The sequence below is a fragment of the Odontesthes bonariensis genome, chromosome 9 (genome assembly GCF_027942865.1).
Source record: "Odontesthes bonariensis isolate fOdoBon6 chromosome 9, fOdoBon6.hap1, whole genome shotgun sequence".
Classification (NCBI taxonomy): domain Eukaryota; kingdom Metazoa; phylum Chordata; class Actinopteri; order Atheriniformes; family Atherinopsidae; genus Odontesthes; species Odontesthes bonariensis.
In genome coordinates this window covers 16643138-16659001 of record NC_134514.1, presented here as the reverse complement: position 1 = coordinate 16659001, position 15864 = coordinate 16643138, and the positions used below count along the sequence as shown (strand labels likewise).

At 38.9% G+C, this 15864-nt stretch overlaps 1 protein-coding gene across 1 annotated transcript; it reads left to right on the top strand.

Annotated features, from left to right (window-relative positions):
• The first annotated feature begins 1038 nt into the window (after positions 1-1038).
• gemin7 (gem (nuclear organelle) associated protein 7) lies at positions 1039-3952 on the top strand. The gene is made up of 2 exons (XM_075474392.1): positions 1039-1110; positions 2731-3952. Exon 2 carries the CDS (start codon positions 2750-2752, stop codon positions 3134-3136), a length of 387 nt encoding a protein of 128 aa, XP_075330507.1. The 5' UTR covers positions 1039-1110; positions 2731-2749; the 3' UTR covers positions 3137-3952.
• The last annotated feature ends 11912 nt before the right edge of the window (positions 3953-15864 follow it).

Genomic DNA, 15864 nt, shown 5'->3' with positions numbered 1-15864 from the left:
CACCATCTGTACCTTTATTCAGTAAATTCAGACTTGTCAATTTTTTCTATTAATATGCTTCAAACATCTCTGTTTATGTTTAAATTCATTCATTGTAAACAAGACATTCCAGGCACTTTTCATACGTTCTTCTTGTTATCATCAGATATTCAGTAAGAGGTAAGAACAACTTTCTTTGACCTCTTTGTAGAACTTCCAGACATAAATTTTTTATCAAATTCCTTGGTTCTCTGGAACCACTTAGACAGATGTCTCAAGCTTTTATCCTCCTACAAAATGTTTAAGTCTAGTTTGGTGAGGTATCTTCTGTAAGGCAAAATTTCAATTGAAATGAAATTGTGATTTTGTTCTCTCTCTCTCTCTCTCTCTCTCTCTCTCTCTCTCTCTCTCTCTCTGTCTCTGTATTTTTCCTTGGGGGGGGGGGGGGGGGGGGGGGGGGGGGTATATAAGCCCTTGCGCTTCCTTTCCTCTCCTGCACATTCTTTTGGCCTTTGTATTAATAAATGTATTTTCTTGTTTTATCATTGTGCATATTTAAATAAATAAAAAAATACTTGGCCCCTCTATGAACACTGTGGCCCTTAATGGCCCCTTACTCAGAAATATCCTAGATCCGCCACTGTATATTTATCATATTTATTTGTATTTTTAAAAAGAATGTATATAATATTTATATTATATCGAAACAAGGGAGTGTGTTATTTTTTGTCTTTTTTGTTTACTGTACACAATCATCTGATCACTGGAAGAAAATGAGGGATTACTATCGCCACAAAGCCATGGCTTGTTGCAAGGCGAGGACTTGATGTGGCTTTTCAAGGACACAAAATGTTCAGACACTGAATGATACACAAATTGTATTTTGTTTGTTTGTTTTTATCGTTTTTTTATTTTGATGTGTAATGAATATAATAGAATCATTTTAAAAAATGAAGTAGAACACCACGTTAGTTTTGGAGGAAATTAGTAGTGAATTTTCTGTCCTCTTTTACTCCCGCTCAATAAAGGGCGGTAATGCGCCTTTAATCGACCGTGTAAAGCCAACGAAGAAGAAGGTGAACATCCTGCTTGGATGCTACAGCTAATGCTGCTAACTAGAGGAAGCTGTCAGTAAGTGTAACAATACTCACTTAGTGGTTTTGTTAAATGTTAATCTTTGACTGAACTCTTTCGCCGTATTTACGTCCGATGGGATGTGGAAAGGGTCATTTTTTTTTGCGATAATATCGTTTAGAAAGTTGACCGTTTTATTAGTTATCCTACCTAAACAACAGCGCCAAGCAGTTTACTTTCTAAGTGAAGTTGTCAAACTCTAAAAAGTGAATGAGCGACATTTTTTGTTTTCTTGTAAACAAAAATATTTGGTTTGCTTTTTGGGTAGATGTCAGATCAGACTCGGAGTAGATGAAGCTCTGGAGCAACTTTATAAGAATGTGTACAGATGCATCAGATCTTATGGGGGTGTAGGAATAATCCTAATGTAGTAGGATTTTGAGACTGATATTTGTCATGCATCTGTCATCTTGTTTTTAAACTACCGTAATCCAGAGGTTTAGATATGGTGTGATATTTTGGATTTTCTTGTACTGTTTAAAAATACCCAAATGTGCTTTTTGTGAACGTGTAGGTGTCGTTTTCATCCCTCTCAAATCCATATTCTGTTTGATCTGTGTATTTTATCTATTTATTGTGAGAGCTCGTCATGATGGTGTGCATCCCAACCTATTCTGTTGTATCATAGTGATGCTGTTGTCAAAGAAAAATCATGTACCACCTGCCACCTCTGAGGTTTTATGCATGAGGACATGATTTAAAAAAAAAAAAAAAAAAAAAAAAAAAGGTTCCTCATCAGGTTTTGAAGTTGGGTAAATATAAAAACTCAGATGAACAAAAAAACACACGACCTATTACATGATGTCATTATTGGGTTAGTTTTAAGAAATAAAGAACAGTGTAATATGTAATATTTTGTTAATCTGAGGTTTATATATAACTAATTTAAATAAAGCTGTGAAAAGCTGTGCACGTTTGTTCCCCACACAACTGTGTCTTCTGTACTGCAAAAAACTCGTCATATAGTCATTTTGATCATGTGACCAATGGGCCACATGGACGCAAAGCAGCAATGACAGTAAAACCCCTTAAGGTGTGGACACCTTGCTTGTGTGGGGTCACTGGCTCTGTGACATGGGTAGACAATCCTTTGGAATCATGATGTCCCAGCTGATTTTTGTGGATGCTTGGCTGTATTGATATTTGTCAATATTTGGAGGCCAAAACACTTGGCTCATTCTTTTCGTGAGGTTTTCGTGAGGGGTACACACCAAAGTAACGTCCACATGAACCAAGGTTTCCTAGCCGAACATTTCATTGCACCTCACTTGCACCTGAAAGACCTCACTTGATTAAGAATCTGAACATAATGATGTAGCTTGTACACTTATCGCAGGGCTATATCTTGTAATGGCCGACTGGAAATTAGCAATGATTAAATGTCATTAAGTTTGACATTTTTAGGAGCCTCTTCTCCTAACAGTTGGACAGTTGATTCTCTTGAGTTTTGAATAGATTTTTGACTGAAATCATTTGAATGTCAATTAATTCATTTTTACTTTGTAATTTCAATCTCTTCCTCATCTATGTGAATTACACCAAAACGTTTATTTATTTTTGTTGTTTTTACAGCAGATTCTGCCCCTGGTTTGATGATGATTGTTTTTCCTTCCTCAGGTGTTGACAGAAACGCAACATGGCGACACCGGTGTCTGTGCTCCGCCTGCCCAAAGGACCCGATCCCAACTGCCGTGGATTTGACCCAAAGTCGCCCCGCTTCATCGCTCTCTGCCGTACGTCGATTCCCACTTCGGCTGCGTCAGACTTTGACGCCGAGGAGCAGCAGAGGGAGCAGCGTGCGAGGTCTGTGTTGAGAGAGCGCTTCCTCCGCTGTCTGCTCGCCATGACCAACAAGAAGGTTCAGTTTCACATGCACGAAAGGGTGAAGGTCGAAGCCACGTTTGGGGCGTCAGACATCGACGTGTTGAACTTTCAGGTGTCGGACCTGCACACTCCCATCGGCGTGCAGAAAGAGGCACTGATCAGGTGTCAGGACGTGATTTCATTCACTTTTGACGTGTGAACACTTCAGTCTGTTCAAACAGGCTTTTTCAAGCGTTCAGGAGTTTTGTTTGTTTTCACACTGTATGATAGATAGAATTTGCCTTTTTTAGGCAGGTCTGTTTAGCTCATTGGATTATATTGTTGTGTGTGACTGCATCCAAAGATCCAACAGTGACGAGCAGTCCCACCTTTTCAGCACAAGAGGGAGCCGCATGCCTTCGTTTAAAGAGAGACGTTACAGCCCGATGTGCTCGTTAAGGTTTGCTCAAGGGTTGGATGATGTGGAGCGTTGCATATCAGAAGATTTTTGTTCAGTCTTGACCAATATATTGATGTCATATTTTCCTGAAAACTGCTCGTGATTTTAGCGCGTTCCCCCATAAGTACATCTTGAGAAACATCCCGGCAGGTGGAGGCATTAACTGCTTGTTAGTTTCATCCTGAACAATCTTTCAAGAGGTTGAGGAAAGTAGTGATAAGGCAGCTCTTCGGATCAGTTGGACAGGCTATTCATTTTACCTGACATCCAGGCTTGTATCAAATTTATCAATATGTCTGCTATGGCTTGCCTTCAAAGGGAGCCGTCTATAAATCATCAACCTATCTGTCTCCTTTCATGACGCGCAAAATAGAGCTTATTGTTGTCCCGAGACTCAAGTTGTGGAGAATTTTCCCACACATATTTCTGTAACTAAGCCCAGAAGAAAACTGTACTTGCAGTGCACTTATGATTCCAATTTTGATCGTCTGTTTTGTACTCTGGAAATATTATTGAGGCTTTGTTACAGTAGAGTCACTTTTTTTTTTTCGTAATAAAACATTTGAAGAAAACTCACGTCTGTTAAATACAGTTTATTTATGTCGTTTAAGGCAAAAAGCCTAAACACTGCCAATCTATGCATTACTTCTGATGTGTTTGATGTTTAAGCAGTCAACAATTCGCTGAGACATTTAATCAACAACTGTTTTGATATCTGCTATTTTAATCACTTTTTCTGGGACGATACCAAAACATTTATGGTTTCTAGTTCATGAAAAATGTTCTAACCTTTCAACAAGTTTATCAAGACACTGGACAGTTATTGACGACAAATACTTTGGCCTTAGGGAGCCAGTTTCATTGTAAATAGCCTACAGATAAATCATTGTAAACTGCCTTTAATTGCCGTCCTGTTCCAGCAAATAGCATCGTATTGTAATAAAGTTGTTGCACACTGCGTTAACAGGGCAACTCTTATAGTCACTAGACTGACATAAATACTCTAAATGTATTTTGTTATTAATCTTTCAGTAACTTTTAAATACTTTTTCTGAATGAAAGGGAAATATCTCTTAACTAATATTTGGAACTTGATGGTTTAAGTATGAGCATTAAGATTTTTTTTTTTCTTTAAGGGGGGGTCATAGGATCCTTTTTTGATCTTTCTGTTCATGTTTAGTTTTTTTTTTACCCCACTTCTTTCTGTATCATTTTGCAGTAATTTTTCATGTTTTTGTAGCTGCATCACATCTCTTGTTGTTACTTTCTGTCTCTTTGTGTTCCCGTATCTTCATTTTTGTTCATTTGGTTTACTTCTCAACAAGGAATTGTAACTTAAGTCGCTTTCAAGAGATGCTGAGAGTGAAGTGACTGAAATGGTAAAACCAAAAAAAAAAAAACAGTCGCAGATTAAAGACATTTATGAAGTGGGACATAAATTCAAATCAAGGATAAACGGCTCTTAGATGCATCGGGTGGACGTCAGATTATTTTCTCTGAATGTTTCGCAAAGACCAAATGCGACAGCATCGAAAACATGAGGGATCTAAATCTACGGTCATAGATATAATTAAGAAGAACGGGATTCATCATTGTTTAGCACCAGCCCCATTGTTTGGAGACGGAGGAGGAAGGGGGGGGGGGCATCGATACTATTTAATCTTCTTAAAAGGTGTGTTTTGCGAGTTCCCAATAAGTCATTTTATTTGAGTGCCATTAGGCGGTCGTGTTGTGCCTGTGTCTCTTTTTTGTACCTGAATTATCTGACCACTCAGTGGAGACAGTCATCAGTGAGGCAGTGACTCATCCCCCCCCTCCTCTTTCTGCCTCTCGCTCTTACCCTCCCTACTCTGAAATATGACTTAAACCTCGCGTGACGTCATCGATCCTGTGTGATTCAATCAGGAAGCCCTCAAGGACGACCAATGTTAATTTCATATACACAGAAGGCATGCTGTTCGGTGACCAGCAGCACTGAACTCCCTCAGTCCTCACTCGAACCTTTGTGATGGCTGTTCCTAATGACAGCAGGCATACTTACACACGCCGTGTATACCCGATGTGCATTTATTATTCCTGTTGCTTCGTGTATTAGTCCAAACGCTCAAACTGTTTACATTATACTGCCCGACATTGTATAAGGAAGTTTAATAAACTCTAAAATGCTGCTACTTCCTTCTTGTTAATAAATGTCAGTAATATTAAAAAGATAATAACATTTAAAAAATAAACATTGACTTTGGCCCTTTTAATGTAAGAGAGTAATAATTACTATTCTACTTACAAAGGGAAGTCCTCAGTGTCAGACAAGCTTGGGATCTCTATACACAACGTCAGTTAAAAAAAAAAACTGGTACTGTGTAAAATGTAAAAAAAAGAAACTGAATGCAAACGTATATGTTAATATTTTGTTCTCAATAGAACGTAGTAAATATAACAAATATTGAAAGTGAAACTTTTTACTATTTCATGAAAAATATTACCTTATCTTGAATTTGGTGGCGGCAACGTGCCACAAAGTTTCACATTGTTTGGCACCCCCTCTTCTTTTAACAACAGTTTGTGAACATCTGGGAACTGAGGAGACCAGCCGCTGGACCTTTGGGAGAGAAATGTTGTCCCATTCTTGTCTGACAAAGAATTTTATGTCTCGTTTTCGAAATCGGATACGTTTTCGAGTCCCACAACCAAAAAGCAACAATGAAGAGGCTGCATAGAAGCCAGCCACAACTACGTACCCACAACGAGTAAGGCAAGTCTTTAAGAGTTATAAGTGCTATCAACATGTATGACCTGCCAGTTATCAAGTGTTCTGCTGGTATAACACATACAGCAATATTATATTATATCATATATGTCAGTGGGGTTTATTAAGGTTAATTGTGAACGAGATCAGTCTGTTATGGGGGATTTACTACACTATAAAGTATTAGGTGATTGTTTTTCATTTGTCTAGTGTCTTGGTCCACCTGCCTCACAAAACTGGTAGGAAAGTACAAGACCAACATGCAAACATTGAGGCGGTAAATCCAGTTTTAAGGACAATTAACAAAAATAGTTTCCTCTGAAGAACTCGAGATGAATTGGTGTTCAGTCATTTGCTGCAGTGCACAGGGACACACTGTCTCAATGTTATCTTCTCTTACTGTTTGTCTTTCCTGACAGTCTGCTTCTCCCTGATTTCAGTGGAAAAACATTCCTGCCTTCTAGTATACGTGTGTGTGTGTGTGTGTGTGTGTGTGTGTGTGTGTGCGTGTGTGTGCGTGTGTGTGCGTGTGTGTGCGTGTGCTGTTGTATCAGTGCGTCAGTCATGATGGTACAAGGAATCTGCCCCGTGTAACGCCAACAGGAAGCACATTCCGCTCCTTCCTGTTTGTCGTTCCCTCAGTTCCTGGCGAGTGTCTGATAACTGACAAAACCACTTAATCACCCTTTTGCCCAAAACTCCTGCCAGCAGACAAAAATAATAGGCCAGTGACCTCATGAGAGTATTTTTAGTGTGTTTCATTATAGCAGGGGAGGAGATGATGATTCACATGATGGCATTTGTTGATTTATTGAAACAGCCATCAGCTCAGGTCTCATATGAGACTGATCAAACACCTGTTTATACACAGGATGACTTATTAACAACCCTGCCTCTGAGCTCTGACTCCGAGAGCAAAAGAAGGCTGCATGTGTTAACGAACACGAGCAAGGATTCGGGGAATTCACACAGCCGGCTGATGACTCAGTGAAACTACCTCTTGTCCCTCTATGCTGGCTCATTGACTCTGTATGGTTGCCTACTGATTATTCATTTTTAGTTTCAACTTCACGGTGTGGACTTCTGCTTATTTTCTGCTCTCTTTTGTTTTTTTTCATTTGCTCAGTCTCTTACTTTTAGCAGCACGACCGCAGGAATTTCTACGTTGGTTGACAACTTTTGATTTCAGTGTCTGAATTCTAATCAAAACTACTCATAGTAAACCAAAAACCTCCCCATTCAGCTATCATCCATGCAATAATACAGACGTTTGTGAAGGTTGTCATTGTTAACATCAATAGCTACTCACTTTCGAATACTCTAAATAGCTAAATAAGAATTAAATGTGGAGTATTAAATGCATGAAGGGGTGTTTTTTGTAACTTGAAGTCTCCTTGCCATAGCACGTGTCATTTGCCACATATGATAGCGGGCAATATAAAAACTCTTGCAAAAGGAGATTGCTCCCATTCGATATGTGGGAGTTGACAACTTGTGTCCCACGTTGCATGATGATCCAAGAAATAACCCTGTGGATCATTTGTTCTGGCCTATTTATACTAACAGCAACTGTGTCTGAGAACACAAATTGGCATCAGTGACTGTAAAATGGTGATGGTGGCATAGTGCAAAAATTGTATTTTAGTCCTAATCATGATGTGTTTGTTTTTTTTAACACTAACTAGGAAGTTTTGGTTTCCAACCCTTAGCTAGTGCTGTTATAGTCTGATTCCAACCAGGAATTACAAAAGTGTTATAGTAAAGTGTCTTTGTATTATTCATAGAACCTCACCCAGAAGTGAAGAGACAGTCGTCATATCGTCACATGAAAACACCATCCATCCCCCTCTTTTCACCTGAAGGGGACATTGCGGCTTGTTAAAGGAAACAGTTGAGAATGGCGTTTCCTCCAAGCCAGAAAAACCCTTTTAATCACATGAGCAACTTGCTCCATTGCGGGTGTAATCCATCAGATACTCACCTGTGTGCTACGCCTGTTACTGGAGGATTCCACTAGGGGGCACATCAGAGGACTCAGTCTAGAAAAAACACACCACTTGGCACCATCACTGCTCCGGTTCTTCAACATATTCCTTCCTCTACAATATTATACTGATCTCGACAGCTAATTTTACAAATCGTGTTTGTCACTTTGCAGATACATCCTTAAAAAGCTGGTGGTAGCAGACTTTCTTTACAAGCTGGTCTTCAAAGTTTTCTGCCATTTTAACCACTGCCGGCCCTGTAGCCAGTAAAATTTGGCCCTACACCCCACATACATATTGCAGCATACATACATATACGCATTAATAGACAAACACAGGATGTGTTGTATTTGTATATGTATGTATGCAGGGCATACTCATATCTATGATTAAAACGGGATACTCCTGGCCTTAGTTTAGAGGACACCCCTATGGCTCGTTTCGAAGGGTATCAAGAGATGACATATCTTGTCGTTCTGATTTGAGGACTTGTTGCATCAGTGACTCAGCATTAAAGTCGAATGCTCAAAAACAAACAAATGTGTTTAAAGAAAGAATATAAACCTCTTAACATCAGGATATGTTTGTCACCTGGTGAAAGAGATCAAGTGGGGCTCTATTGACACATCCAATGAGAATGGTTTTGGGGAATCATGACTTGTGCAAGTAACAAGATCAACCTCCATCCACATCAAGCATGCCGAACAGTCACTGATTCAATTTTTCACAGTCATAACTTGTGATATTTACTGGTAAGTGTGTTCTGGAGGTGTTGTCCAAGCAGCCAGACAGGCGGACAAAAGGAATCGCTGAGTCACACACAGTCCCCAGGTTTGTTTGAGTTGCCTCTGGGGGGGAATGCTGGAAGAGCTCCAGCGATTGTGAGGGTCAGTCGCTGTGTGGCAGCCTCACTTCCCTGACTCAAGTGGCCAGGCAGATAAAGAGGCCAGCAATGGAGCATGCCAGCTGGACACCACTGAGTAAAGACTTTGGTTCTTAAACATAAAAAAAAAAAATGTTATGTATTATTTGTGTTAATAATAATAATGTTGCTGGGTTTTTTAAAGTTTTTTTTTTTTGCAAGAAGCTGCCAATTGTTCAAATGGGAAAACAAATGGTTTTAAACTCTTGCAACCCCAGCAGGCATAAATTCAAATTCTCAAAAACTGTGACTTACAACTTTGTAAAGTAAGTGAGCTCCATTTATGTTCCGAAGCGGATGGACATGGTAGCTGAGCACACGATCAAGAAGACGCCACTGCATCATATGGGAAAGGGGGACACCACTCAAGTCTAAACAGGAAGACATATAAGGAGGTGGGAGGAGAAGGGAAGTGCTAATTAGAGTGAGATTAAAGTTATCGTCATTTATCTATAAGTAAGTGGACTCCGTTGTGGTCCACTCCCTCTCCCACTGGAGTAAACACAGGAAGATGCTGCTAATTAGTGTCTGTGAGTCTGAGGGCTGCCTGATGCCAGTGCTGATTGGACAGATTCACCAGCTGTGACCAATCATCAGGACCAATCAGAGGGGCTGACTTGTGAACATTGCTGTGTGAAAGTGTGGCAGATGTTCATCAAGAGATTTAGTATTTTATACATGTGCCTGTCAAACAAATGAGAGGAACATGGATGAACTGCTGGGTAATTTCCCTCATTACCAGTTTATATGTTATTCTGACTTTGGAGTCCCTCTATTTACTTACAACAAGTGGTCTTCAGCAAAATATGTCTGCAACCGTGAGATGCTTTGCCTTAAAGTTTGATAATGACAATCCTGTGACTTTCAGTATAAACTGGTTGCCAGTCTTATATACTGTGTAGAATTTGTATTTTGAAGGAGAAGCTGACAATATTAGATCACTTCCTACTTTTCGTTGCTTCTAAAACAGGATTTCAACCACAGGTTGTACAGAAACCAACCATCCAGCTCTTGATATCAAAGCATTTTCCATTTTAGTGCAACGGTCCTTCAATAAGACAAAAATAGGAAGTGGTCATAAAGTATCTGAGGAGTTATTTCCCCTTGGAACCGGCTGCAAGCATATTTCCAGTTCTTTCTTCAGCTTTGTGTGCCCACTCTTAGAAGGGATAATATTATTATTATCTTAAGCTTCATGTGGGAAAACATGATGCTCAAAGCAGCAACCCAGTGAGCCCACAACCTTAAATGACTACATTGCTATGTGCTTCTGATTTTTGTGAGAGAGGGTGGAGGATGGTGTTTGGAGAGCGGAAACTTTCTTTACAGAGAGGCTGGCAACATGGTGACTACCTCCAGTATTTAATCAGCTCAACGATCACATACTTGTGAAAGTTTATCTTCCTCTTCAGCTGAGTCTGTTGGTCTCCAAGAAATATAGTGACGTTTGGATATTCAAAAAAATTCTTGTAAAAAATGGACAGCATGCTGCAGTTTAAACTAAGCAAAAGAATAAAACATATTTAAGAGACCAACCTTTATTAGCCAGCAAAAAAATGACATCACGATAGATGAATGATGAAAACATGACTGAATTTGCCATCATATATTCTGAGGGGGGCATTTTTGAGACATTTTCAATATTTGTGAGAATGCATTAAGCATTCTCACTATTACATTCCTGTTTCTCTTTATTATTATTCCGTATTATTATTATTCCGCCGTTTTTCGGCATTCAACTACTTCAGCATACTTTGAGCTATTTCAACAAATTTGGTATCAAAATGTTCAGCTCTTTCAGCTTTTTTCTGCTTTTACTTTTGGTGTTTCTAACTTTTCAACTTTTTAAGATATTAAGCTTTTTGTTCAACTTTTTTCCCCATTAAAAGTAATGGTAAATCTTCAAATCCTTTCAAATCCTTTCAAATCCTTCAAATCTTAACTAGTTCAGCATACTTTCAGCTAGAGACACCATTCAAATTTTAAAATGTTCATAAGACATTCAGCTATTACCAATTGTTTCATCTTTTAAAAATATTCAGCCAATTTTGAAATATGACAGTTTCAAAAATATGAAAATTAAGTTCTTCAAATCCTTATCTTCAAATCCTTTCAAATCCTTCAAATCCTTTCAAATCATAACTGCTTCAGCATACTTTCACCTAGAGACACCATTCAAACTTTAAAATGTTCATAAGACATTCAGCTGTTACCAATTGTTTCATCTTTTAAAAATATTCAGCCAATTTTGAAATATGACAGTTTAAAAAATATGAAAATGAAGTTCCTTCTTGGATTTTAGAGTGAGACATTCAGCAGTGCTGATAAGTTTCAACTTTTCAAACAAATTACTATAACTTTCATACAGTTTAACTGAGAGAAACAAATTATACCTTAAAATGTAGGAAAACTTGTCCTCTTTCAGCCAATGTAACTCCTAAAGAGCTCACATGGACAGATTTTGAACTATGAGCCTTTAAGCTTGAACAACTTCTCAGCTTCAAGTGTTTCAAACTGCTTCGATTTAAATATAGTTGACTCCACAGATGTAAAACTACTTTGCTAAGTTCCTCTAAGCCTTCTGCTTCTAATGGTGTTAAAATTATTTTTCTAGCTGCTCAACTTTTCTCACAAGACGTGTTAGAAGACAGTCTGCGCCTCAGATTTGTCCCGCGGCTGCAGCAGCTAGCTCTGTCTGTGTAGTTTTTCATTAGGTTATATGCACCTCCAGTTTGACAGAACGAAATGGCCTAATGGTAACTCTAACAGCCTTTCGTGAAGGTTGCATGGGTTCAATCCCCATCATGTCACACCACGCTTTTAATTTATTTATTTTTTATAACTATTTAAGCATACTTTCAGCCATTTCAATTGTTTCTAGCTTAAGTTTATCTTCAAATCCTTTCAAATACTTCAAATCCTTTCAAATCCTTTCAAATCCTTCAAATCTTTCAAATCCTTTTAAATCCTTCAGATCATTTCAAATCCTTCAAATCCTTCAAATCCTTTCAAATCCTTTCAAGTCCTCCAAATCCTTTCAAATCCTTTGAAATCTTTCAAATCCTTTCAAATCCTTCAGATCATTTCAAATCCTTCAAATCTTAACTACTTTAGCATACTTTCAGCTAGAGACACCATTCAAATTTGAAAATGTTCAAATCTTTTAGCTTTTTAAGATTTTTCTTTATTAAGGTAATTCAGCTCATGCATTCTCACAGCTGTTTCGCAGGAACAGCTCTTTCTAGTTTCTTTTGCTGTTACTGTTGCTTTGAAAAAAAGACGGTTTCCCTTTTCAGCTTGATATGGGATTTTAGTTGTTTGGGACTTCCTTTGCAGTATTGTCAGTCCATAATGCGCCAAATGTTTCCAGCGGGTGACAGATCTTGTATGTATACAGACATACCAGTTATGCAAGCTAAAATTTAATGTGAAGCTGTGCTGTTTGACTTTGATCAGAATCCGGTTTGGTATTGTTTTGTTGAAAAATATGAACATATATATTAGTCCTGGTTATGACATCATTGGTATGACAGGTCTATGTTGCTCTGAAACCTGCATATGTTGTTCAGCATTGATATTGTCTACAGAGATGTGGAAGCTGCCTTTTCCTTATGCAGTAACACACCCAGATACCAGATACCAGATGCTGGAAGCTGGATGAGCCCTTCCTCGTTAGCACAAATTCCACAATTTCCTAACAGAATTTCAGACTTTGTTTAATAAAGACCACAGGACAGCTTTCTACTTCAACCCAGCCATCTTAAGTGAGCTGGGGCCTAGTGGGCAGCCATGTCTCCTGTTCTATTTAATGTTTTTTTATTGGTAGAATTTTAACTTGTATTTGTAGATGCAGTAATTAACTGTATTATTGGATGATGGTTTTCAGAGTTGCTCCTCAGAGCAAGCAGAGATTCACACTGCAGTCATGTTTTAAGTGAATGTGCCCCCAGAGAGCACATTTTGTGTTTCTTATCTTTACATCCCGTGGGCCGACTGTAGATGATGATAATCCACAAATTCTTTGCAGTTTTACACTGAAAAAAGTTATTTGTCATTTGTTAAAGTGTTTGACCAAAGAGTATTGAATGCCTCCCCAACTTTACTTCTGAAAGACTCTGGCATGACACTCTTACCCAGTTGCCTGAAAACTGCATGTTTTCATTTAGCATCAAACAACATTTTCAGACTTTGTTGTCTCTTTCCTAGCTTATTTGAAGCAGGATGCCATCATCTAAAATAAAAAAGCAGAGATAAAAGAAAAATGGAACAAGGTTGGTTTATTTAGAAAAAAACAACATGAAATTTCCCTATTTTCAACATTCAATATGTTGGATTTGTGTCGTTTTTGTGTAACAGTTATCTTTTATAGATTACCTTATCTTTTAGTTCATTTTCTAATCACTTTCCACAAACCACCCCAACTTATTTCGAAACATCTCTTTAGAAGCATGCTATTACAATTTAGTCACTTGAGTATCTTTATCGTGTGGTTTTCGTTTAGTAAACAGTCTGAATACTTCTCCCACACTTCTTAAGCATTTTAAGCTTAAACAGCTTAAACAGCTTAAAACTCTTAAACTGAGTCATTTCACCTTCTCAGGCCTCCCACCTTTTTGTTTTCTGTCTTCATCAAAACAGCATTTCCACAGCGGGCTCAGAGGCTAAACTAATTGCTCATAATGTCACTTAGACACGCACTCACGTCTAACCCAACGCCTCGCTTCTCCAGACTGCAATCTCAAACTCTGCTTTACTTGTTTCCCCCCTTCCTCCCCTCCTCTTTCATTCTTTCCCCCAAGAGACATGATTTACTTGTGACAGAGACAAGGACATCTGCCTATTAGCAAGTGCCACTGACGTAGGCATCACCATTCCCTCCTCCTTATTATCCATCTTCTTCATCCGCCTTCTTCTCCAGCTGCTCCTCCTCTTGCCTTACTCAAATTGGGGTCACCAACCTTTTATCATGCGGGCTGGTGAATCATCAGTGGAACTCTTTCGCTGCAACAGGAGGAGGGGCTCTGCTCGTCCAGGATACTTCCGCCCTCCTAAATTACTAGGGTAACCCGACTTTGTCTGCTCTCTACTGTCACACCAATCTGTGGCACAAAAAAAGGAGTGAAGAAGTATAGAGGGAGGAGATGAGGGACATGTATCTTGAAAATAAGATCATAATGCCTGCTTGTAATATCAATGTACCTCATCTTTTTATTTCTCCATCAAACAGCCATTGGGTGAGAACCTTTAAGGAGCAACCAAATCAGGGTTTGGAAGGGAGGTGCAGGAATACAACACAAGACATAAGAGAATACTGGACCTCCAACCAGAACTTTCCGTGATTGGAAAATAACACTGGTCAGTGTGCCCATATTGTGCCCCTTTCCCGAGTGAAAACCAACGGACAAAGTAGCAACAATGGCAATGGCAACCCTCAACAACAGTTGTGCCCTGGAACAGTGCAAACACATTGTTTGAGGAAGATTGAGACTGTCCTCTTTCCAAATACAACGCAATGGAGTGTTTCTTCATGCAGCCTACACCAAAATGATCTATAATTATGTTTTAGGACTATGTGACCTCCATTGACTGTGAGAGCCACTGCAAGTGAAGTGTAAAAATGGTGTTCATGAAAGTAATGTTTTAAAATGTGTTTCATGCAGTTGTTTCATGTTAATGATTAAAAGTGCTGCATGAAACTTCATAATTCACCTCTTTGTAAGGATTTTGTGGCTCGTTAAAGGGAATATTTGAGAATTACATATTTTTCTGTGTGGAAATGCTCATGAGTCTCATTTCCCTCCGGGCACTTGTAAGGACTGTACTTTACAGGACGCTGTTGGTACAAAAAACTCACAACCTGTGCGCTTCTTTCGATTGGAGCTGACACTTGATGCTCATTCAGAAGTACAATGGATGGCCAAAAGGTTAATTGTGACATCAATGAATATGTATCAGACTTGTTTTCACTAGTATCGAGATTTCAGTCCCCTCAACTAACCACAGCGACAGAAAGAAGTCATTTGAATTACCGAAATAATTACTTCACCTCCGCGACAATTCTTGAACATCTGTGTGAAATCTTATGCTCTGCAAGTTTAATGGACAATACATTCATAAATCCCTCTCCGACACAACATCATTATCTGTTTAAACATACACAGATACTGGAGGTAAATCTGCAATAATGAACAAATTCTATGTGCTTTTTGTGGCCCCATCCTATAATCTAGCCTTTTTTTTTTCTCATACGAGAAATTAGACACTCAATATGAGAATTCTTATTTGTCGTATTTACATGATCAGAAAATATTGCGCTGGGCCTCATAAAACAAAATCTAAAGCATGTGTTTATGTTCTTCGATTTAACTGAGCTCTTGTTTTCCTCTGGCCCCACCAATGCCCAGTGTTTATAGCTGAGCTGAATGTAGCGAGCAGCAGGACAGCGTGTGTGTGTATATGTTATATGTGTGTGTGTGCGTGTGTTCGCAGAGGCAAAAGGTCAGTTTTGACTTGGTCTAACAGCACATCAACATGGTCGCAGCTTATTTGCTGATGCTATCTGTGAGTAAGAATCTGTGTAAACAGTGAGGCTAGATAACATTCTTCCTTCGTTTCTTCACATTCTCCACAGTTTTGTAATGGCCCGTAAACCTGAATCCTCATGGTTACACAGAAATTGTTCCTTGTATCGCCATCTGTCTCACAACTCATGCAGATAAGCCTCTTTCGACTCATTGATTCTCAATTTCTGTTTCATTTTTATTCCTCAGGCCTCTTGTCTCTCCCCTCCTCTCCGTCCATTGACTACGCCAGAAAACGTAAGACTCGAGTGCCC

What these genes read in the sequence shown, in the direction of transcription:
- gemin7 (XM_075474392.1), top strand. Translation starts at nt 2,750, where the DNA reads ATGGCGACACCGGTGTCTGTGCTCCGCCTGCCCAAAGGACCCGATCCC.